This window comes from Mustela nivalis (genome assembly GCF_964662115.1).
Source record: "Mustela nivalis genome assembly, chromosome: 9".
Lineage (NCBI taxonomy): Eukaryota > Metazoa > Chordata > Mammalia > Carnivora > Mustelidae > Mustela > Mustela nivalis.
Window position 1 is genome coordinate 45,506,188 of NC_139028.1, and position 23,574 is coordinate 45,529,761.

At 50.6% G+C, this 23,574-nt stretch overlaps 2 protein-coding genes across 5 annotated transcripts in view; one reads left to right on the forward strand and one right to left on the reverse strand.

Moving 5' to 3' along the window:
- Window positions 1-247: 247 nt before the first annotated feature.
- On the reverse strand, window positions 248-6,319 carry LOC309840524 (uncharacterized protein; the record flags this gene model as incomplete). The annotated part of the gene is made up of 3 exons (XM_082682674.1): window positions 248-518; window positions 3,936-4,093; window positions 6,179-6,319. The coding sequence occupies 3 exons, from the start codon at window positions 6,317-6,319 to the stop codon at window positions 308-310; spliced, it is 510 nt and encodes a 169-aa protein (XP_082538800.1). The 3' UTR covers window positions 248-307.
- SMCO4 (single-pass membrane protein with coiled-coil domains 4) overlaps window positions 4,256-23,574 on the forward strand; it is a 60,148-nt gene continuing 40,829 nt past the window's right edge. The window contains exon 1 of one of the 4 annotated variants that reach the window (XM_082682668.1): window positions 4,256-4,401. The gene's annotated coding sequence lies outside the window, so the exon portion shown is untranslated. Of the gene's footprint in view, window positions 4,429-6,261; window positions 6,398-18,847; window positions 19,012-23,574 lie in introns of those variants that run through there. The other 3 variants (XM_082682670.1, XM_082682669.1, XM_082682672.1) reach the window with 3 other exon arrangements.

Genomic DNA, 23,574 nt, shown 5'->3' on the forward strand with positions numbered 1-23,574 from the left:
AGATTATGGATCTGAGAGCTAAGATGACTAACAAGTGCTGCTTTTGTGGGTGGAATTTAAACCTGAAGTAGATTATTTACAACCTATGGAACAAAGGTGGAGCTTCCATCCTACTCATGTGGGCTGTTCTGTCTTTAATGGGACTGGGGTGGGGGGAGGGGACGGTGTTGTTAGTGTGGTCCTTTTTTCCCAAGCCAAACCCACAACAAAACAAACCAAAAAATAAAAAAATGAAACTCTAAAGGACTTAGAGAAGCCTGAAGACAGGCAAGTTAATGAAGCTCTTATTTCTCCTTGAAATAGAAATTTAACATTTGCCAGCAGGGAGAAAGTTGTGAAGAAACTGAATTGAAAGAATCCACTGGGGTTCTTGGCTTGAGAGTGTGCTTTGGTTGCTGGCAGCAGGGAAGGCATAGGGATTCCTTTCCCCTCCTTTAGCTGCAGACTTAAATTTCACAGAACCAGAGGCAGTGAGCGTGAAGATCTTGGTTGAACTTTCCATGCGTGCTTCGGTGCCTCTGTACAAATGAAAGCAGAGATCTTTAAATGTTTCCTTCGATAGGATTTTATATCTTTCTGGAAGTCGGAAAGGCTACCTTTACCATAGAATTAAGTATAATTGTGTTCAAAGTCTCTGTTTAAAAAAAAAAAATACATTTGACATTATTACCAGTAAGAAAAAGACATTTTTATTGTAATACTTGAGACTTAGTAGTTTTCTCTGGGGAATACAAATTCTAGCTAAGTGGTGGAATGGGTAGGCTAGTTTCTGGTGGAAATACAAATGTCTGGGGATTTAATGCCCTCCTACCCCTCAAGTATATGAAGTTGCGTATTTTCCCCTCGAGGATTAGGGAAGATAAATGTCACCCCTTGTCTAGTTCTAAAAAAAAAAAGTCCTTCTATAAAGTCAGGCTTCTGGGAATTTGTATCAGATTGAAGTTCAACTTCAACTGAAGGGGTTAATTGTTTGACCTCTGTATTCAGCTCTGCCTGACTTAAATGTTTGAGGTGTCAGTTTTACCCTTTGTTAACAGGGACTAAAACCAGTACCTCTTCTTAGGGTAAGTGGCTTCCCTTCAGTAGAACAGTGTTTGGTGACCTAGGAAAGACTCGTCCTGATACACACGTGCATGTGAGACACGCGTGCACGTACATGCACACACAGTCACTGACTAGACCTCGAACCCAGGGTTTCATTCCCAGCAGGACATCTCCAGAACCTTGGGCACAGATGCAGTCCTGGGAGTGAAGCCTCGTTAGCCCCATGTTCTGACCAGGGAGCTATATGACTGCCAAGTGGACGTGAGGCAGAAAGGGAAACAGAGGCTGCTGGGTGCTTGAGACTAAACAAAAGTGGATTGAGTGACAAGCTACTGAGTCAGCTGAGAACTTGCAGGACTTTGTCCAGGGGCCCGAGATGGAACACAGGTCATTTCTGAGGCGTTCGAGTTGCATGGACCAGTACGGATACAAAAAACGGCTGGGAGGAAACTGAGGCTGCCAACTTCTCATTTTGCCAAAAAAAAAAAAAAAAAAAAAAAAAGACCAAATCAAAACCCCCCAACTATCACAAATACAATATTCACTTATACAAACAAGAAAGGAAATCATTTAGCTTTGCATTGCTCTTATGACTCTCAGGTTGCCCCTGAATGGCCAAAACCACTCCACAGACCAGCTGCCCCCACACAACCAAGGATAAGCCTGCGAACCCTGTAGAGACCACTCGGCAGGCACACACAGGGGTCCAGGGAGTACGTTTATGAATACACGCTGCCAGCCTCTGCCCCTGGCAGCTGAACCCAATTTCAGGTCTCAGGGTTGTTATTTCTGCAAATGCTCTGAGGCACTTAGACTTCCCCATTGGAGACCTCCCCTCTGGCTTTGCTGCTGATAAAATTTATCCCCAGCCCAGCACAGTACAACAGGGCGCATCCCTGATGCACCAGGCAGTGTTTTCTCATTTATCCTGAGTGTGAGTCCTTGTCTCGTTCCCAGCATCGCACACCGACCCAGCATGGCATGTCTTCTACAGATCTGTGTCTTCACTTCCTTCATGACATTCCAAGACAGCAAGCCCAAGGCACAAGTGCTCATCAGTCCTCTCTGCTTTTTCCATGTTTGCTTACATCCCATTGGCCCACGAACGTCATGTAACCTAGTCCAAAGTCAGCGTGGGAGGGGGCTGCAGCAAGGCCACGGACACTGAGCATGATTCCTTAGAGGTCATTAGTGCAACAATGTGTGAACTTCCCTTCTTCGACATGCATTGCAAGATACAGAGCCTTAACTTATAAATTATGGTGCTTTCACAAAGACGCAATAGAGATGTTATTACCAGTATAAGGAAGCATTTGGAGTCACCTTATTAACGGACTGAATCCTACATCAAATGGCTCTGCTTGCCTCATAAAATTATTCATTAATTTTTAGCAGTGGCTTTGGGAAGTTATGTACATAATATTTAGAGGAAAATGGCATTTACAATTATAATGAATTCAAGCAAGCCATACAGCAATACCACTGCCCCAGTTTGGAACTTGAGGCTTGCTAATTTCATATTTCATGGCACACATGTCTCCCTCCCCCATTCCTCCCCCCTAGTATGTGTGGCTGAACGAAGGTGCCTGTCTCATCTCCTAGAACTCAAACTCCTTGGAAGGTAGGCATCTCACCTCCTCCAGGTTTATTTCCCTCACCTATACCACTCAGTAGATGCTCCCTAAATGCTTGTTGAAATGATCATTGCCTTTTACTAAACACTTCTGTGTTCCAGGGACTTCACTCAGAGACTGGGTCACCAATTCTCTCTCAGTGCCCCAGATAAGGGTCATTCTCTACAGTTCACCCCTGAGGGAACTGAGGTGCCCAAAGCCCAAGGGGGATGGGCTGGCCAGCCCAGTCCCACCTGAGGGCAGGACACTTTCCTCACAGCTGCCTTAAGTGAGGAGCAGGAAGCGGACAGTCAAAAGTGAAAAGTTGGCCTCCAGTGCGGAGAGAGGGGCCAAGGGAAGAGGAAGAGGGAGTAGATTGCCATGACCCTCAAACTGGTCACTACCTTTGCAATAAAATAAACACTTGTTAATGAAGACATTGGCCAGCCAAAGGCTGCTTGAAAACCCTGTAAGAGAGCCAGTTCTTGGGCTCTTTAAACAATCAACACCAGAGAATTCTTGGTGGTGAGGAGGGACTGGAGAGGCCTTTTGGGCGGGTGACAGTCCCACAGGTACAGGATATTAAGGCTGTCCTCAGGTGAAAGGTAGCCTTTTTTTTTAAACGTTTCGTCTATAGTTTTTATTACCTACTAGATCAGTAATAATCGTAAAAATCGTGACCATTTTAGACACTACTGTTACGTGGCGTGTGTGTGTGTGTGTGTGTGTGTGTGTGTGGCAGGGCAGCTGGGCAAAGAGCTTTGCATACAAGCCATGACCTCATCTAATCCTCACAACAACGCGTTGGACGCAGATTTTATTATTCTTAATTTATAGATGAGGTAACTGTGCCCGGAGACCGGCTTCCCAGAGATTTCCTGGCTTCTGAGTGGTAGAGCCAAAACCCTCAGTCTGTTTGACTAAATGCCCCGTATAACATTTAGCTGTGGGCTCTGCACGGCTTTGGTGCTGGTCTGAGGTGGGAAATCGGGAATCCCATTCATTCAAGCTACGCGGCACACGTGTCTGTGTAATTTACAAAAACAAATCCAGGTCAAGATATCCGTCCGCTGGAGGTTGAAAGGCCTCCTGTGGCGAGCTGCACGAATCTCTACTCTCATTCACTCTTTCGTTCCCTCAGCAAGTTATTTATTGCGCACTTCGGTTTTCCAAGCAGGGCGCAAACCCAGCCCTAGCGGAGAGAATGGCGAGCGCGAGAGCCGTGGTGTTTGGCTCCCCGACACCCACCCCCGTCCGCCCGCTCTCCGACTGTAGTACCTCGTGGGCGACGCAGTCGGAGAAGCAGGAAATGTGTCAGCCCGAGGATGACCTGTACCGGCGGCGCCAAGCGGCTGGGTGGTCACGGCAGCCTCCCTGGAGGCGGCGGCGGCCCGGGCCCGGTACGCGACACTGGTCCGGAGGCCCAGCGGAACCCGCTCGGAGGCGAGAGTCTGGTCCGGGCCGGGCCGGGCCGGGGGGCAGGGCGGGGCGGGGGCCGGGGGCGGGGTGAAGGCGGGGAGCTGGGGCCCAGGTCCGGGCGGGGGGCGGCCGGCGAGTTAGGGTTAGGGCGAGAGGATTCGGCTTCCTGGCGGCAGAGGGCGCCTGGCGCTGCGGTCCGGCGCGCCGGAGCCGCCCGCGCGGGCGCCGAGAGGAGAGGCGAGGCGAGGCGGGGAGCGCGATCGGCGGCGGCCACTGCCACGTATTCCCGGCAGTGGCGGCGGCGGCGGCGGCGGCGCGGGAGGAGGTGAGCGGCGGCGGCGCCCGCGGGCAGGTGGGCAGGGAGCGGCGCGGCGGCGCAGCGGGCGGGCGCAGGGATCGGGCGCCGGGCACGGGGCGGGGGTGCCCGCGCCGGGACAGCGCGGTTCCCGCCACGCCGGCTCCGCCTCCGCGCCCGGTTGCCGGCCGAGGCCCGGGCGCCGAGCCGGTCCCGAGCGCAACTCGTGCCGGCGGGGCGGGCGGGGGCCGAGGGGCCGCGAGCCCGCCCGCCAGTCGCGGCTCCGGACGGGAATCCCCGCCGCTGCGGGAACGGGGCCGCGGCCGGAAAAGTTGGGGCGGACCGCTAGCCCGCGTGGGCCGGGCGGGAAGTGCGGGTGCGGGGCGGACCCCGGGGGGCGCAGGGACGCGGTGAGGGGCGGTCCCGGGCCGGAGGCGCGGCGGCGGGGAGGGCCCCTTTTGGGAAGGCGGGAGCCGCGCGGCTCCTCCGCGGGCGGGGAAAAAGGAGGTGCGCGCTGGGTCTCCGGGCTGCCATGGGCAAGTGTCCGGCCGTGGCGGGGGGAGGGCGTCCCTCCCTGCGGGTGAGGGAAGGAGGGAGCGAGGCCCTCCATGGGGGGGCGAGCACGGTGGGGGCGCGGAGGCGAGCGGGTGGCTGGGTAGAGCGATGAGGAGAGGGCTTTCCCTACTTTCCGCTTCCTTTGGGGCAGACCCCGAGACAGGGGTCAGGCTCAGAGAGTTGGGGACACCTCTGGCGTCTGAAGACCGGATGGGGAGTTCTTTTAAGGGGTGCGAGAGGGAGCTAAGCGTTGTTTCCTCCAGCGCTTGGGGCAGGTACCTCCCCTCCCTGTTTGTCAGGTTCACCTCCCACACCGCCGTGCTTTTGTCCGGGGGAAGTTGAGGAGGGATCCCCGAGTGGGCGAGATATTTAGGGTTCCAAGGTGAGCAGGATTGGACTGTGTGAAATCCTGACTACTACGGCAGCGCGCTGTCTGAAAGCACAACTCCGACTTGCACCCATACCCACCCACCTCGTTCCCTCTGCATAGGAAATGTCAGGGATTCCCGGGGCTGGGCCAGCAGGTCCGTAAAGGCCAGCGCCGCTGCTCGCGGGGTCCGGGGCATCCTTCAGGGGAGTAAGACATGGCCCTTGATTCCCTGGCTGAGGCTGGTTATTTCAGAAACAAGTGGTTCTGGAGATGCTGGATGCTTTATTAGAACAGCCTGTGTGGTGCCCCTTGACAACAGCGATGACTCATGTCGCTTTTCTCTCTCTCTCTCTCTCTTTTTTTTTTTTCAAATAAACTTGGTATTCAGGACATAAGTATGCCAGGTCATTTGTGACTTCAGTAGAACTGGAGACCCACACCTTGGGCCTTCTGAACCCTAGTTGTAGTTCTAGATCTGTCAGCAAGGAGGATGACCTTGGATGGGCCCTCTCTGAACCTCAGTTTCCTTTTCTCTGAAATGGGGTATAAAAACAGAACTAGACAGGAGTCAGCTTCTGAGGGAGACTGAAATCTTTTTCCTTGTGAGACTAGAACAGATGCACGACCTCAGCATCAGCAGATGATAGGGATACCAGGAGGCACTTAAAAACAGATAAGATGCAAGAAAGACCGCAAACAGCAAAACAAAATAAACAACTAATAATAATTGGTACAAGATTTATAGAATGAATACTGTTCTCATGCAGGCCATTAGCATATGTGGCTGTCCAGCTGTTTTGACTCTACAGTTGTTAAAAATGCTTTGAAAAAAACTATGTCTATCTTATCTGTGGACCTGAATTTTTTTTCTTTCGTTTTAACCTTCAAGCCTGCAGTGGAGGCTCGGTTGGGTTGGTCTTGGTGCAGCTTTACTCGAAGAACACCCCCAGGATCTCTCATTGCCATTGTACTAAAGATTTCCTTCTGACTGATACTGGGATCCTTGTACCAACACACTTCCATCGTCTTTTTCACTGTGGTTTGAGAAGTCGTGTGCCGATTCCTGTTGCATCCGGCATTTCTTCCCTGGTCTCCTTTCAAGTGAGTGTCATTCCTCTGCAAACAGTTCATTGGATGCAGCACGTTAAAAATAACTTGGAGTCATAATGTGTCCACTCCACTTCCCCCCAGACCCCAGACCCGCTGGGCAACCTCGGGCTAGAACTTCTAGGTCATCTGCTGACTCTCCTGTTTGGGTACTGAGGGGCACCCCAGAGTTGAAATGACGTGGCCAGGCCAAATGGCACATTAATGAGGAAGCCATGACGCTGGAAGGGGAGGAGGATTTTTTTTTTCTTTCTTTCCGTTTTTTATCACAACTTGAATGCTCCTATCCTTTTGTTCTCTTCCATTAGCTTTCAAAATCCGTATTGGGTTTGACCACATCATTTTCAGTAATCCTTTTTTGTCAGTTTCTTGGAGGCTGAAGTTAGTGGTTATCTCTGAGTCCGAAGTGCTAATATTAAGTCTTCTCCCAATATGTAAATGTGTAACTAATTATATTGAATCTTTAGAATATCTATAGTGTTTATGTATGTGTGCTTGTCTGTGTGTGTAAGTTTTATTTTCACTAAGGGCTATAAAATTAGTGAAAATTATGAAGCTAATAATAGTTACTATTTGAGGCTCTACCACTTACTAGACACTGAAGAAACAAACTGTAAGTGTTACAGCTGGCTTGTGCAACTTACTGATGATCTTTGAAACCAGATAGCCTTTGTGTAATAGTGGAAAAAGAATTCTTAGCTCTCCTACAGGGTGGTGGTAGGAAATGACATAATGTATATGAAAAGCAATGTGTAAGCTGTAAAGGATCTTGTAGCCCAGGCAATATTTTAATGAAAGCACTTGGTACTGGAAGCTTGAGTTTGTGAGTCTTGGTATCCGATAGGCCTCATCGTACCTCCTGAGCCCATCCCCTAACCTCTCTGAGCCTGTTCTCATACATAAAATCAGGATCACTGCCTTATATTAACTGAGATCTAAGTGTGTGCTCAGTGAAGGTTGGCGTTCACCCCTTTCTCTCCCCTTGCTCACAGGCCCTCGGGATAATGGGATTGATGAAGTCTTGCTATAGTAATTGTCCTCAAGGGGAAAAAAAAAGGCTTTTGGGGTACATCTTTGTACTTATGAATAGTTCTTTCAGCTTTTGCCCTCCTGCTCCAATGCTCAGTGCACATGGTAAATATTCTAGGTCCTGCCATCATCTAAAAGGAGGGAGAGCAAAACCAGGAGCTAGAAAGGACAGTCTTTGATAGAAAGTTGAAGATGGGTGACGCTGGTTTCCCTTTGCGCATTTGGTGCCCTGTCTCCTTTTCATTCATTTTGTTGGGCAGGGAGAAAGATACTGAGTTTGGGAGCATTTCTAGCTGGAAGGAGGCACTGGAAGAGCCGCAGTGTAAGGTGGGAGGGCAGGGTGGGCTGAGGGCAGGGTGGTCTAAGGGCTGGACAGGAGATGGAAGAGTGGAATCTGACAGTACAAGCCAGAAAGGTTGGTGTGAGGAAATCCTGGTTAGGTGTAGGATCTGGCTGAGTTCGGGGCCAGTTTCCATCCCATCCTATAAGGCTCTCTTGCGGGGCTTTGAAGTTTTTGTGCTCCAGGCAGATTTTGACTGGTTGTGGTGGCATCATAAATGAGTTTCCATAGTAAGTTGTATGCTGGAAAGGAAATTAAATTCCAAGAGGGTGTTTGTTGTGACTGATGCCAGAATTTCTCGGAGAATTTTATTAAGATTCCGTCAGCCTATAAAAGTACTTCTTAGTTCTCTGAAGATATTAATTAAGAAAGAGTTTTCAAAAAAATAAAAGTGTCTCCTTTGGGAGCTTTTGAAATGTGATCTTCCTAATCTTTGGAACAAATGATGTCCAGAAAATCATAGAACTATATGTTTTAGAAACATTTCCTCCCCAGAGTAATGTTTTCCTTCTTTTCCAGTTCCTTCCCTCTTCTTGCATTGTTTTGATAGTGAGTTAATTTTGGTTTCTTTCCCATTTTGGTAGCTTAATCTTTAGGTCAGTGACCTTTCGTGTGTAGATCTCTAAGAGTCTTCTTTGCCCTTGAGTTCATGGCTAGTCATTCATTATGAAGAGGTGGCAAAGCATAGGCTCCAGGACCCAGGTGGGGGACAGGTAGTCATCTCCATCATGGTTCTTGAGGAGCAAGGCTGTCTACAGCTTGGATGTAATCCTGCCAGCAGCTCTGGTTGGTCATGCTATCCTCGACGCACGGCTGCGGATGTGGGCACCTGAACACATGTGCGTCCACGTAGCCAGCCAAAGGTTAGTCTGAGTGTCCACTGTGACCCGTGTGACTCTAGTACCCACACAGGTAGAGACCTTGCCTGCTCCGTGGGGGCTGGACTCTGTCCTGTAGGCTGGGGGTTCTTCATTAGGTAGAGGGGGTCAGGTCTGTGTTTTAGAATGGGTGGTGTGGGATAGGAAGTTGGGACTGGAAAATGAGTCCATTGGAGTTCCTGGTACTGTGGAAGGGTGATGAGGGCTTGAACCGGAGACACTGACTGTGGCAGTGGTGATGGTGAATGGGGACATGTCAAGATGGATGGCGTTTTGTCCCTTTGGATGTGGGAGCTCAGAGAAGGAGGAACAAAATCCAGCCCATGCTTGTCTCTCCTCACCCCTCCCACTTTAGCTCTGATCTCCATGCAGACTCTCAGTAGACCAAAATTGTCCCTTTGGTTTCTTTCAATGGCTAGAGGAAGGTGCCGAAGTCCAACCTGAGAGTACCTTCCCTCTCTTTGCCCGTCTCCTAGCCTTATCCTTTCTGCTTTTCCAGGAGCATCTCAGGGGATGGAATCCAGGTTCCTCCAAGCTCATTTTCAGAAATGCTGGTTCAAGCACTGAGGCCAAGGGAAAGGTGTCAAAGGGAAAAGTCCCCAGAGAAGGAAGCCTTCCTGGGATGGATTCTAGACTCCATGGCTCCCTGGTAGACTCAGTGGACCCACCAGGGGTGTGTGGTCCTTAGTATGGTTCTTCCCCAAGAGGTGATCTGTCTCTAGGTCGGGGTGACTTGTAGCCCCCCGTATGCACGGGATAGGGGGAGGGTTGGTCAGGAAATGGGAGTGGTGGTGGGTGAGCTTACAGAGCTTGCCCTGGGAGGAGATGGGGCCACCCTCTCATGAAGGGTGCAGACTCCTCACGGGGCAGTGGGGGAGGGATGGGACACCAAACTCAAGTGAAGCAGAGTCAGGGCCAGGGGACGCAATCAGTCCTGGTGGCTGGGATGTCCACATGTCCTCTTCATAGGATGCTCTTTTGCCACCTCAGGGCTCTGCTGGTCTCATGCCCTGTCCCTCCTTCAGTGCTGGCCTCTGTAATAAATTTGCCTGGGCTTCTGTCTTCTCTCTTCCAGACTGCATAATACCCATGCCCTTTAGATGGTTTCTCCTCGCTCGGCTGAGCCGGTTGATCAGGTTCTAGCTTTATTTGGGCTTTATCCTCATCTTGAGGCCCTTTATCGGACCGTCTGCTTCTGCCTTCTGCAGTCAGCTGTCTCTGCTGCGAGTCACTGCAGAAGACTCCACGCCCCCACTTTCTGCTGGATGGTCACCCTTTCCTTTCAAGATGTAAGCACTTTTCAGTGCCCTGAGAGCAACTTTCTCGGCCTTGCCCTCGCTGTGCACACAGGGCCTGTCGAGTTTGGCTGCCGTACTAACAGGGTGCCTGGTTCCTGGGAACACATCGGTGCCTGGGGGGTTAGTGTCTTGCCTGCTTCTCAAATGTTATGCCCTAAGCCAAGCCCGTCTGTTGGTTCTCCCTTTGCTCCATGTTTAGTGGAGTGTGTATATTTGTTTTAATTATTACTGGGAAGCAAACAAGATCTCTATCAAATATTTGAATCTACAGAAGAGCTGCTGCTGGCAAGCAGAAGGAAGAAATATATATTTAGGCAGGCTACCATTGATTTCTCTCTCCTTTTCCCACGTGGTTGCTGCTTTGTTGGCAGAACATTTGATTTGTATACTGGTTCAGTCTGGATTTCAGTCGCGAGCTAGAGAAGATGCTCGGGCCCTCTGCCTAAGTGGGGGGGCTCCAGGGAATGGCCTGGGGCTGCGGCGGGTGCTGGTGGTGGTGGTCTTACCCTCCCTGCGCCCCCTGCCCCCCTCCGGGAGCCTGGTGCCTGGGGCCGTTGTAGGGAGGCTGGAGCTTGGCCAGGCCGCTGCTTTGGGTTCCCTGGGAGCAGCTCTGCTGGCCTCCACTCTGCTGTTGGAAGAAGGGAGTTCTCTCAAATTTGGGTATTCTGTTATTTTCTTGTCCTGTGGTGCTAATGGGGAGGAAGGCGTTAGCATAGTGAAGTTTGGGGCCCAGCAGGTTTGGCATGAGTTCAGCTTCCGCAGAACTTTCACAGAAGTTTTTCTTGGCTCCCCGTCCCCCAGCATTGCTCTTATTCCCTGCCCTGCTCCCAATCCAGTCTTTCTTCTGTGACTTTGAAATTGAACTTGGGGAGACCTTGGAGTGTGGCACCAACACTTGTGCAGATGGGTGGGGCAGTTTCATACCAGAGAAAACCCGGCGTTGTTGTCGCAGCTGCTGCTTTTGTATTAGGAGTTCGGTTGCTTTTCTCTGCAAGAGTATAGGTAATATGTCAGTATATGAAGCTGTTGTACCCCACCCTCCTGTTCAAGCAGCATGGAAGATCCTCTCTCCCTCAGCACCCTTATCCCACCCGCCGCAGCCCTGCTGGGGTCTCCGAAGGAACCAATTTTTGCAGTTTGTTGCCAAGCCTGCAACCATCCATCAGCCCATCCAGACGCAGATATGTGTCGTTTTGTTTCTTTCGTAAGCAGAAACTGATTCCACACTATGTCCCTGTTCACTGTTTCGTCTTTTTGCCCAATATATTGTATAGAATTTTCGTGCATGTAGCTCTTTTCTCTTAATTTGTCCCGTATTTGGCTACAAAGCATTGTATAGAATAGATCATAATTTATGAGAGTTCGCCCGCTTTTTGCTTTTCATAGATGCGTAAACCAACTCATTGGTTTTGCTATTATGTTTTCATACATGGACATGGCTATGGACGTACACATGTGGATCTCTAGGAGTGTAACTGCTGTGTCAGAGGTCCTACACATACATACATACATACATTTATTTTTTCATTCATTCATTCATTCATTCATTCATTCATTTTTTTGACAGAGAGAGGAGAGAATCTTAAGGCAGGCTCCATGCTGAGTGTGGAGCCCAACACGGGGCTCGATCTCACAACCATGAGAGCATGACCTGAACTGAAATCAAGAGTCGGACGCTTAACCAATGGAGTAGCCTAGGCGCCCCAGGGTGCTACATGTTTCAGGGGTTTCCCTGACGTGTGCTCGCAAGGACCATACTGGTTTAAATTACCAGTGGCCTATGAGGCTGCCCATTGTTCCATGGATTCGCATTCTTCTGGTGAAAGAAGTGAATAGGGTTAGTAAGCCTTTGATTGATTATTGGATGAGGCCTTGAGACTCATCATTTAGTGTCTAGATCTCAGTGGCCAAATTCGTCGTAATCTTTGAGGATGAAGGAGACAAGCTCTTGAGGTCCGAGACTCTGCTTCAGGCGGCGTGAGGGTCCTACTACCAGGGGTATCAGTGTGTCACTGGAAGCAGAGGCCTGTGGTTTCACATTCTTCCTGCTTTTCCCCAGAGGCTATATACCGTAACAGAACACTTGAATTTTGGCGTAACCTGCCAGAGTATTTCTGTGAACCTCTCCCTGAGGAGGCAAGCATGTGTAAGCAGCCTCTGGAGACTGGTGGGTCCTGGATTGTTGACACAGGGATTCAAGGCTGGACGGCTGAATTGGGAGGACATTTAAAGATGGTGGGCTGGAAAATCAGACGTTCTTGTGTCTGGAAGAGCCTCCGGGAATATGGTAAAGCAAGATTCTTTTCCTCCAGCGGTGTGGTGGTCTTCCTCCATCCTGGCTTGTTGCGGGACTATTATGATGGGTTGTCTCTTAGTTGGGTGCCTTGGGGAGAAGCCATGGTTTCTTAGAAGGTGTTCTGGGGGGCTGACCTGGTAGAGGAGGCTTCTAGAGGCCCTCATGATTGGGCTCACCTGGGCCGACTCTGCAGGCTGAACAGTCCAGTGGGCTTTGGGTAGCTCTGGATTCCTGCCTGACCATGTTCTTTACCTGCCAGAGGGTAAATGGGGCCAGAGAAGAGTGATGGAGGAGTCAGCCCAGGGTGGTGTGGAAGCTCTAGGGACAGGCCAAGCCAGATTCCTGCCTGTGCTTAGCCATTTATGGCTGTGTGACTTAAGCAAAGTTCTGTTTTCTGCCTGGGTCTCAGTTTCCTCATCTGTAAACTGGGATCATATCAGTACCTACCTGACATGGTTGTTGTTAGGATATGGACAGTAATGTTTGTAAAGCTCTCAGCATATGACCCAGTAAGTACTTGGTAAGTATGCTCTGTGTCCCTTTTCCTTAATAAATGTTTATAAATCCATAGTGTGTATTACATGAGCTAAATATCAAAATACAAATAGTGTGGTGATTAAAGAGGGGCATCAGGAGATCAGTAGGTGACTAGAGCCAGCTTGGGATCAGTTGGAGTTGTGGGACTAAAGAAGGGGAGAAGACAGAAGGTTTTGGTGGGGAACGTTTGCAGGGGCAGGGGAGCAGGTGTTACGTTCTCTGCTCTCACCAAACCTCCTGCTGTGAAATCCCAAAGTCCCCATGATGCCGAGAAATTTTTGTTTTTTTTTTTGTTTTTTTTTAGATAGACTGAGTGTTAGGGGATCCTTAGTACAACTTCTCCCCTCTGTTTCTGGGGAGGCTGAGTGAGGGCCTGAGAGGTGAAGTGTCTTCCCCGCGCCACACGGCTGGCTGTTTCAGAGGGGAGATGGGGTCCAGCTCTCCTTCTCCATGGGGTTGAGACTTTTCTCAGCCGCGCTCCCTCCCCACGTGCCACATACTTCCTGTTTCCAGGGGCAGGGAAAGAGAACCTCAGAGTGTTGGTGCTCTGCCAGCGGCCCCTCCTGAGGCCCTTGTGAGGTGAGATCACTGACATTCAGAGAGATAAAGTCAGGTACAGGTCAAGATGAGGCAGGGCTGGGATTCTGACTCAGGTTGGCCTGGCTCCAGTGCTCGTGCTTTGACCTGCTGGTGACATTGCTGGTGGCACTGGCCCCCAGCTGATGTCTGTGCTGGTTTGTACCCCTGCTTACCTGTAATTGCACTGCTCTCGGGTGATGTCCACACACGTGTGTGCACGCGTTCTTATGAGTACGGCAAGTTCACCCGAAGTCCCTCATTTGTTCGCTGCTGGTTGGTTCCACAAACCGGAGGTCTGCCGACCACAGGTTGAGCACGAAGAAAGTTACACCTGTGCCCTCCAAAGCAGGCCGGGCCTCTGAGGTTCAGAGGGGACAAGGGCAACTTCACTCGTGGGAGCCAAGCTTCGTGCGTGAGCTTGTCTGGGACCTGTCAGCAGCCAGCCAGCAGGGACGTGGATGGGACCTGGGCAGAAGGCGTGGGTTGTGGAGCTCAGGATACAGAGCCCTGTGACAAGGGGCTAAATTGTGTGTGTGAAAATGAACTCTGCGAACGAGACGTGGCCTGTGGTGGGAAGGATTTCAAAGCAGTGTGCGGTAGGTGCCAAACGTCTGGCCCCAAATGTAGAGGCAGCAGAATGGAGATTTCCTCTGGGCTCTGTAGGTCTGAGAAGTAGCACAAATGAAAACAAGGCTTGCCTACCCCTTAGAGAGCCGGTCGGCCTGGCTTCTATCCACCCTTCAGGTTGCCGGTGAGGACACTGAGACCCGGAGTGATAGTCCTCACTGGGGGCTGGCTGAGCCAGGGGCCCACCCTTCTTGCCCCTCCACCCACACGTGCAGGTGGCGATCACTGCATGTGACAGCTCTCCCAAGGGCTAGCGTAACACTTCATACCTGGAGGAGCTCAGTGTCATTTGTCAGATGAACAAACAAGGTCCCAATGCAGTTCTCACCCTGGCTTCTCTGTCTCTGAGCAAAGTTAGAGCATTTGCCTCTCAGTTTTGTCCTCTGTGCAGGATGGGTACAATACCCCTGCTTCCCTTCTAAGCTTGTCTTCATTCACTCAGAATGGGCCAGACACTTTTCTGTGTCTAGGCATTTGGTACTGAACCAAAGAAGCTAAAATCCTGTTCTTCCGGGGTTTATTCTCTAGTGGGGGATGGGGCTGGGAATCAGTAGTTACAATTCATGGTCCATCCATGTATTATGAGTTTCCTGGGCCTGCTGTGACAAGCACCACAGACTGGCTGGCTGATGGTTCTGGAAGCTCCAAGGGGGCCCTGGTGGCTGCGGGCAGGCCTTCGTGTCCTTCATTGATGGCAGCATAGCTCTGCTCTCTGCCTTGGTCTCCACATGGACTTCTCCCTGTGTCTGTGTCTCCTGTGTTCTTATAAGAACACCAAGGTCATTGCCCTAAGGGCTGCCATCCTCCAGTTGCCAACTGTGGTCATGTTCTGAGGTCCCAGGTGGACATGGATTTTTGGGAGGACACTCTTTAGCCCAGAACAGTATCTGGATGGTGATGACTGCTGAAAAGCAGGGGGTGTGCAGAGGATAGAAGGTAGGGTGGGGAGGTGTGGATCAGGCAGGGCTTGTTGAGAGGGCAGGGTTTGAGCCTCCCTGTGGAGAAGTGGGGGGCAGGAGCTGTGGCCTGGAGGGGCAGCAAAGGCTTTGAGGTGGATGTGTGCTCCTGCCAGGATAGCTTGGGGCCCATGTGGCTAAAGTCCTGTGCGTGCACGTGCATGTGAGATCAGGAGAGCCTGAGGGCTGGGAGCTAAATGAGGGCATCTGGGATGGCCTGGTAGCTCTTTGCCAGCTTTTATGAGGACTCTGGACTTTTGCTCTGTTGGGGTGGGAGCCGCCCTCGTGGCTGTGAGCTTGAACCGAAGCGGGTCTGGCAGTGCTCCGCTCAGCTTGGGATCTTTCCAGATTCAGACGGCCGTCACAGGACGGTCTGTGTGCACCCAGAGAGGAGCCCCTCTTTCTCTGTGCTTTCTTTTTGAAGTGTGAGTGCTCTGGTGACCCTTGATCCACTGCCCTTTCCTGTCCTCGGTCCTTTGAGATGTTTCCACCCACCCACTTCCCCACCCTCTAACCACAAGCTGGGAGGGTGGCTGGGAGTGCCAGGAAACTCGTGTGTGTCAGGCCTGCTGGGAGCTGCTTTTTCTCCTCTAGCCCGAGGCCTGCCTGGTGCCTGCTAGGCCTCCGTGAAGGTGTTTATCACCCCGCAGATTTAGAAAATGCTGAGGTCAGTGTGTGAGCTCAGTGTGTTTAGCTCCCCCGATCCTTCCATGGATAAAGTCACTATGCTGTGAAAAGAGTCGAGTCAGCTCCCTTGGGCATTAGGCCGCATTTGGCCTTGAAAATACAGGGCAGGGAGGCATGCCCAGAAGGACCTGTGGAGAGTCCGAGGGAGCTATGCCCTTGCCAGGGGCCTGGGGCCGGCGGTCTCCGCTGCCCGAGCTGTGACTGGCCTGCAGAGTTTTCCATGCTGTTCTTTTTGCCCTAGAACCAGTGAGGCCTGCCATCTGAGTATCACTGAAGAGGAACTCCAGGCAGTGGCGAGTCTTCAACACGCCCAGCCTTGGGGCCCGAGGCCTGTGCGGAATCTGTTTGCTGGGTGGCTGGGGGAATCGTACTTCCGATTCTTGGCGTCAGAGCTGAAGGGAAATCTCTTTATCTGGCTGACATTTAATTTTCTCCTTGGGCCTCAGGAGGAAAGGGCCAGGCACATTTGTGATTAGGGCCCCAGAGAAGTGGGCTGTGGGTGGGCTTGCTGTCAGGCCCTCCTCCCTGCCTCCACCTGGTCAGGGAGTGCCAGGAGCGGCCCACTCAGGGAGGTTATCTGGGAGGCCACCGGCCCCGTCACCCCCCTGAGAAAGCAGCACTTGTGAAGAGAATTCTGTGTGAGCAGAGATGGAAATAGAATCCCCCAGGGCGGGGAGCAGCTGCTCTCCTGGAGGATTCCAGAAGTTGCCTTTGGGCACCACTCACGTGTTTCCCCTGTCGCCCCCCCCACCTCAACAAAATGTACACCCAGACACAATCAAAGTTGTGAGGTCTATTCTTGGCCAGAAAATGAACACTAACAAGGTGTTCGGTGAGATTATAATTCTTCCTTCAGAGTTATTTCTGGGGGAGCTTCCCCTCACACATCAAAAGCACTTCCTGAGAGGAGCTGCCTTTTAAACGGTGCAGCCGTCTCTGCCAGACGCTACGGGAAGTTTTGACTCAGGTAGCACCCCCAGAGAGTCTAGAGTCTGGCCTTGTGAGAGGCAGAAGCCTTGCAGGAGAGTGGGAGCCACACAGGCTGCTGCCACAGAAGAGCTTCCTTGTCCTGTGGCCCTGGGATGGGGGTGGGGGGCTTTTTCTCTGCGCTGACTTGTGTCAAGCATGCAGTCAATAAATATTTGTTGACGGGCAGGATCTACTGGATGCAGGCCCTGACCTCTTTTGATGGGCCCTGAGCAGGCAGCAGCAATGCTGTGAGTTTGCCCATGGCCCTGAGACCTCGGTCTCCTAGGACTGGTCTCCTTGCTATGGCCTTGGGAACATCACTGGCTTCCTTGGGCCTCACTTGTCTCATCTTTTGCTCTGACGTTGGATGAAATGTTTGGAATGAGTGTCTCCCTTCTTGGTTCTCCTCCCCGGATGCCTTCCCACCTTGCCTGCCCCCTGGGATGCAGGGGTCCTGGGGTGATTGGCCCGCACCATCTCTCCTGGTCACAGTAAGAGCTCCTTGGGGGCACCAAGAACAGGAGCTCTTTATCCCTCTGAGCCTGACACATGCGGGCCTTCCACAGAGCTCCTGCGTGGCCTTCGGGCTGCTTGGCCAGCACCCCGTCCCCCTGAGTGCGGACTTTCTGGGTGAACTTTGATGGAGAGAGGAAGAACAGGTGGCAGGGGATTTGGCATAAATGTCTCTCCTGGCTCGGGAAGAAGGCGTCTCCAGTCATTCAATGTGAGTTCCTCGTTCCTGTCTCAAGTTTTATGCAACTTTGCAGCCCTGCCTTGAACAAAGCCCCTTTATTTCTGGATATCGTGGTGAGAATTATTTTTGTGATTACTGATAAGGCAGAAAAGAATGGGTCCTGACTATAGAATTCTGTAAATTTTACATTCCAAATTTAAGAAATGTCCATGCATAGGAGAAATACTATAAAGAACTTTATCTTGGAGATTATCACTGGAGTTCAGAATAACTGGAAAATTTTCGAATGTATTGTCTTTATAATAGAAACTATTAAAATTATTGTAAATAATAAATAGACTAGGATTTAATATGTGATAGACACTGTAAGAAGTTGCCACTCTATCTTATTTAATCCTCACTAGGAATCTATAAGATTCTTTTTTAAAAAAACAAATGTTAACCTATTTTTTAAATTGTGGCAGATTATATATAACATGAAATTTACCTTTCTACCAACTTTTAAATATATAGTCCTGTGGTGTTAAGTACACTCTCCGAGGGATCCCTTTTTTTAGCTCCTCAATTTTATAAATGAGGAAGCTAAAACTAGAAAAACAAAGTTGCTTGCCTCAAATCACAGAGACTGTGTAGTTTCAGAGACAGGATTTGAACTTAGGACCTGGAGACTCAGTGCTCTGGGATTTCTGGCTAGTGGTTGTTGGGATCTGTGGTCACTTACTTACCCTGCCCCGTGCTCACCACTTGACTGCAGAAAGCCAGCTCACTCATGTTGATCTCTCTGGAAGTCCTAGGGTTGAGTTCTGTGTGTCCGTCATGGAGGTGGCTGGTCAGCTTGGCTCAGCATACATGTGGCTGACGCAGGTGCCAGGGCTGATGAAGGCTGAAGCAGTGGGCCACTGTATTGGGTAGTGCTGGGTGTTAGACTTCTTCCAGAAGGTATGCAGAGCGGGATGCTCTGGAAAGAGCAGTGGCTTGGGGCTCAGCTGCCTGGTTCATCCAGTCTGCACTTGGAGTTCGAAGGTCTGTGCCTTAGGACTAATGTCACCCTGTGGTCGACATGCCTTGACCTCAGTTTCCTCATTTCTAAGTGGGTAGTAAAAATGCTTGTTCTGCTTGCCTTCCACGATCGTTGATGGTGACAGGTTGGGATGTGGGGAAAGTGCTAAGTCAAGTAGAGCACTATCAGGCAAGTTTTGAGGATGGGAATTTTGGTCGTGCTGTGGCAGAGAGGGGTGGCTGGGGCTGACTGCGGAGATCTGAGGAGGACAGACATGAAGGTGAAGAGTAGCGGGTTTCGCTTTGACCATCACCTTGTTTCCAGTTGGTGAAGAATTATATTCCATTGTTGGCCTAGTACTGTAGGTTGGGATGCTCTGAGATTTTCTAGAATGTGTGTCTCTCTCAAGATCCTTGGATTCGCCCTCCCCAAGGCTCACATCTCCCTGCAGTGAACTGTCCTGCTGGAGATCATTTTGTAGCCATGTGATCATTGAAAGTACACAGCAGCTTTCTCTGGGCTTGTCTGTCTTCCTTGTCTTTATACCAGACACCGAGTCTGTGACCTTGAGCGGCCCAGCATATGAGCAGGCTATGATCCTGAGGCCGCACTGGTGATGAAGGGGAAGGAGCTCATCTTCTCATGGTGGATGGAGTGCTCGTTCTCCCCATGTGAAGACACTGTGCAGGACCCTGGACACAATCTCAAGATAAAGCAGGTGGGGACTTACTCCCCCCAAAGCCCCTGTTTATGGGAAAGATGCACATAGTCAGGACAGTTATGAGGGCAAAGATATGTGGCTTGACAAGTGACTGTTGGGAGAAATGTAGCCTTTGGTCTAAACTAAATGAAAATGCATTGCTGGTGCTGGCCAGAGTTGAGGAGTTGTTAGTGGGACGTCTTGACTAGCAATTTCTGTCTCGTCACCCCCCAGATGTTCTTTTGAGTCATTGCTCTTTCTGTGCACATTTCATGTGACAGGAAAGCCAGGGGGTTGTGCAGGGTCTGCTAAGTCAGTGGCCTTGTCTCTCCCTCCACTTATTTCTGGCTTTCAGCACAGTACTCGAAGACTAAGTAGGTCATGGGTATCTATTTTGAACCGTGTGTGGCCGGGCTGTATGGCCATTTAATTTCCGGATCAAATCCTGTTGGACTTGTTTGTCCAGGAGGTTGGCAGCGAGCGCTCTCTGGTTGGTCGTGTGGTGTATTTATAACGTGTGAAGAGTCTGGAGGTAACGAGATCTTCCACTTCTCTATTCCTGCAGGAGAGTCGTCGGTGAAGAGGTTTCAAAAACCTTCAGAGGCCGCGGGCGTGCAGTTGTTTTCCACCCCGCTTCTTTGAATTTTCTGAAAATCGTTGATCCTCACTAACTTCATGTAAACCTTTTTCTTTTAAGAAATCCAATTTAATTGGGGGCACGTGGGTGGGTGAAGTGGCTGCCTTCGGCTTGGGCCATGATCTCAGAGTCCTGGGATCGAGCTCTGCATCAGGCTCCCTGCTCCCTGCTTCTCCCTCTGCCTCTCCCCCTGCTTGTGCTCTCCTTCTTTCTCTCTCTCACACACACAAATAAATAAATAAAATCTTTAAAAAAAAAAATCCAAAATAATTTTTCCCCAGTGTTCGTTGACTTCTGCTTATGTTACTAATGGCAGCCAGTTGCCAATTCAATGTGTGCTGAACCTTTGGCGTACATTTACCTCAATGAATCCTCATCACCACCTTGAAAAATGGACATTATTGTGTCCCTTCCCCAGGTGAAGGAAGAATCAAAGCGGCGCTGTAATTTGCGCACAGCCCAACCATGTAAGTAGCAAGGCCAGAGACTTGCCCTCCGTGTCTCCTGACCAGAGTCTGGCCCTTGGTACCATACCACCCTGGTCTTGGGAGCCCTGTGGCCAGAAGACATCCCCAGCTGGGGGCAGGGCGGGAGGTTCTGCGCCTGTTCAGAGGCGAGGTGTGCCCTCCCAGCTGCGGGTGTTGGGGATACAGGCCCCCCCAACCCAAAACCACTTCCATGCGGAACTGGAGTTCTGTGTTAGGTTGTCACTTGGATGTCACTGGACCCCAGAATTCTCAGATTTTACTCTTCATTGTTCCCATTTCCCTCTTTTTCTCGGGTGTTCTTGCCTGAGGCCTTGGGTGAGTGCAGCGAGATGGTGAGCTCCACTAGGTCACGCAGGTGGTAACGGAGTCTTCTAACCTCCTCGTCTATGTGTCCCAGCTGTGGACTCAAATATTTCTCCATCTTCAGTATTCCACGCTTTCTCTATGTTCTGGAGGAGTAAACACAAGCTTTTGGAGGGAGTATTTGCTGTGTCTTTCTCTCTGGCCCCTCTAAGCTCCTCGCAGAGTTCTGGCAATAATGCTGCTGCCCATGGCCATTTCTCTTTGCCGGCATGTAAATATATATGTTTAGTTGCTTTGCAGAGGCATCGCCTCCCTGAGTATCCCCAGCAGGACATTGTCCCCCCCACTTTATGGACAGGGATTCTCAAGGGATGCCATAGCCCCGAGACTTTCAGGCAGCACACCCCATAGCTTCCTCTGAAAGTTTCTTAGAAAACGCCAGAGGAGGTGTTTATTTAAAATCAGGAGTGGGGGTGCCTGGGTGGCTCCGTCGTTAAGCGTCTGCCTTCAGTGCAGCGCTTGGTCCCAGCGTCCTGGGATTGAGCCCCACATCAGGTTCCCTGCTTGGCAGGAAGCCTGCTTCTCCCTCTCCCACTTCTGCTTGTGTTCCTGCTCTTGCTGTGTCTCTCTCTGTTAAGTAGATACATAAAATCTTTAAAAAAAAATCAGATGTGTTTGCAGTGCTGTCCCCGCAAGCTGGTTCCCAGTGGGTCTCCCTGTCAGGAGTGTCTGCACCCATCCTGGTGTCCCTCCCAGCCTTTCTCTGGATTTTCACTTCATCTGAGTCTGTATCATAGAAATCGGGGTGGACTGACACCAAAAAGATGTAAATGAGACAGTGTACATAAAAATCCCTCGGGACTCAGTGAATGGATTATTACTTTCTATCTTTAACCTACTGTGATGGGGAGCTGCCACAGATCCCAGCTCCAGAAGCAGAGGCCTGAGAAACTCTCCTCCCCACTCCCCACCACCTCGGAGCTGTAGTAATTGACCTTTCCTGCAAGCAATCACCCCCCTCCCCCAAAGTGAGGAGAGGACGAAGCATAAGGAACCATAAAGAACCCTTATTTTGAATCTTTCCAAGGTTTTCCCTTTCTTTTTGGTTTTGGGGAATGGTAGTGGCGTGTGGTTCATTTTCTGGGAACCAGAGCTCTGGGAAGTCCATGTTAACTACAGAGCCACTCTCGAGTGCCCAGGCGCATTTAAAAAAAATGAAGAAGTGCGGAAACAGGATTTTAGAAACAAGTATTTTAGCTGTGTGCATTGCACACATCAGTACTTTTAGTATACACGCATATAGTGATTATATTTGACGCCTTCTGGCTTTGCCTCTTAGAAGGCCTATGTAGGCACCTAGCGGACTCAGCCTTAACCTTTCTGAAGACCTCATGGGAGGCCTTTCATCCTCCCTACCCACTCCTTGTGTGAGTCTAGGCAAGTATAGGGCAAATTCCAGAGGAACGAGGCAGGCGACTCGTGATTTTCGATCTTTGGGGATTCTAATTCTGTGTATTCGCCGTGTGACGTGGAGCAATTGTGGAGCAATTCACCTGCCTTCCAGCCTCCGGGAGCTGCATCCCTGTCAGGGAGACAGACCCAGAGTTTTAGTGGTCCTAGCATTGATGTGTGTGCCCAAGAGGATGTGTGGGCCCTTGATTTTGCAGAGTTGGCCCTGAACCACCAGGGGGCGCAGGGAGCCGCGAGGGGCGAGGGAGGCTCAAAGTCCGGGATAGGCGCTTTGTAATAAGCCCCCAGTGAGTGGTGGTCTCTCCTGAGGCCAAGATCTGGAGGAGTCACCCAGCTGACCGGCAGGCAAGTCAGCCCAGGTTCCTGGCCCTCCACTAATCTGATAGAGGGCTACCTCTGCCCAATGACATAGCCAGCCATACAAACTTAATTAACCTGACAGTCCTAGAAACTTAAATTAGATCTGAGGAAGAACTTCCTCACTTTTTTTTTTTTTTAATTAGAGCTAAAATGGGGCATTCTAGAACAGGGCTTTTCAAGCTGTCATTCAGGATCCTTAGTCACACAATCAATTTAGTGGGTTGACACATAAAGAAAAGAAAAGGAAAGGGGCAGAGTAAAAACTATCAGTACATCACAGATGGTAAGGCTGATAATGCGTGTTTGCCCTCGATCACGATGGAAATACATTTCTGCCTGTGGGTCATGGTAAAAAATGTCCTAGAAACACAGGGATTATAGTTTAGATCATTATAGTTTAGATTGTAAGGTGTTAGGGGGCAGGGGTCTGTTTTCTCTTTCTTTTTATGTTCCCTGCATCTTTTTAAAATTTTATTTTATTTATTTGTTTGACAGAGAGCACAAGTAGGGGGAGCAGCAGAGGGAGAGGGAGAAGTAGGGTCCTCGCTGAGCAGGGAGCCCAACGTGGGACTTGATCCTAGCACGCTGGGATTATGACCTGAGCCAAAGGCAGCCTGTTAACAGACTGAGCCACCCAGGTGCCCATGTTCCCTGCATCCTTAACCCAGTGCTGAGTATGTGGTTGGTCCATCAGTCTGTCTGAGAGCACTTACTATATTTCTCCCTCCTTCTTCAGGCTGGAAGAAGTCAGAACCCACCCTACACTGTCCACTGTTCTCACCAGGAGACAAGGGAGGTGGTATTTCTGTCGTGCTTTGCATGTGAAGAAAAAGGCAGACACCAGGCATGGGATAGTTGACAGCTTGACTCTGAAGTCTGAGGAAGCTGGGTTTGCATTCTGGATGTGCAGTGTCCAGGCACGTGGCTTTGGACAATTTCTTTAACCTTCCTTAGCTTCACTGTCTCCATCTTTAAGCTTGGCGTGATCAGGGCACCTGCCTCCGAGGTCTCGTGAGGATGAAGCGAGAGAACGCAAGTTCGCAGCCTCTAACACAGGGCTTGACATCTGATAAGTGGTTTGGAAGCATTGTCACTGCTCTTGTTCTTACAGTGACTGTTAAGAGAGACACAGTGACTCACATCGGGTCCACTGTGGGAAGCCGCTGCTGGAGCCGCAGTTCTGTGATGGCTATAGATCTTGAACTGCACTGGAAGGCTGAGCCCGTGGCTGTCGTGTGGGGAAGGGAAGTGGCTGGTGCAGGGCGAGCCAGTGTCTGAGTGCAGGGAAATGGTCTGGTTTCGTGATTTAGAGAAAACAGAGCA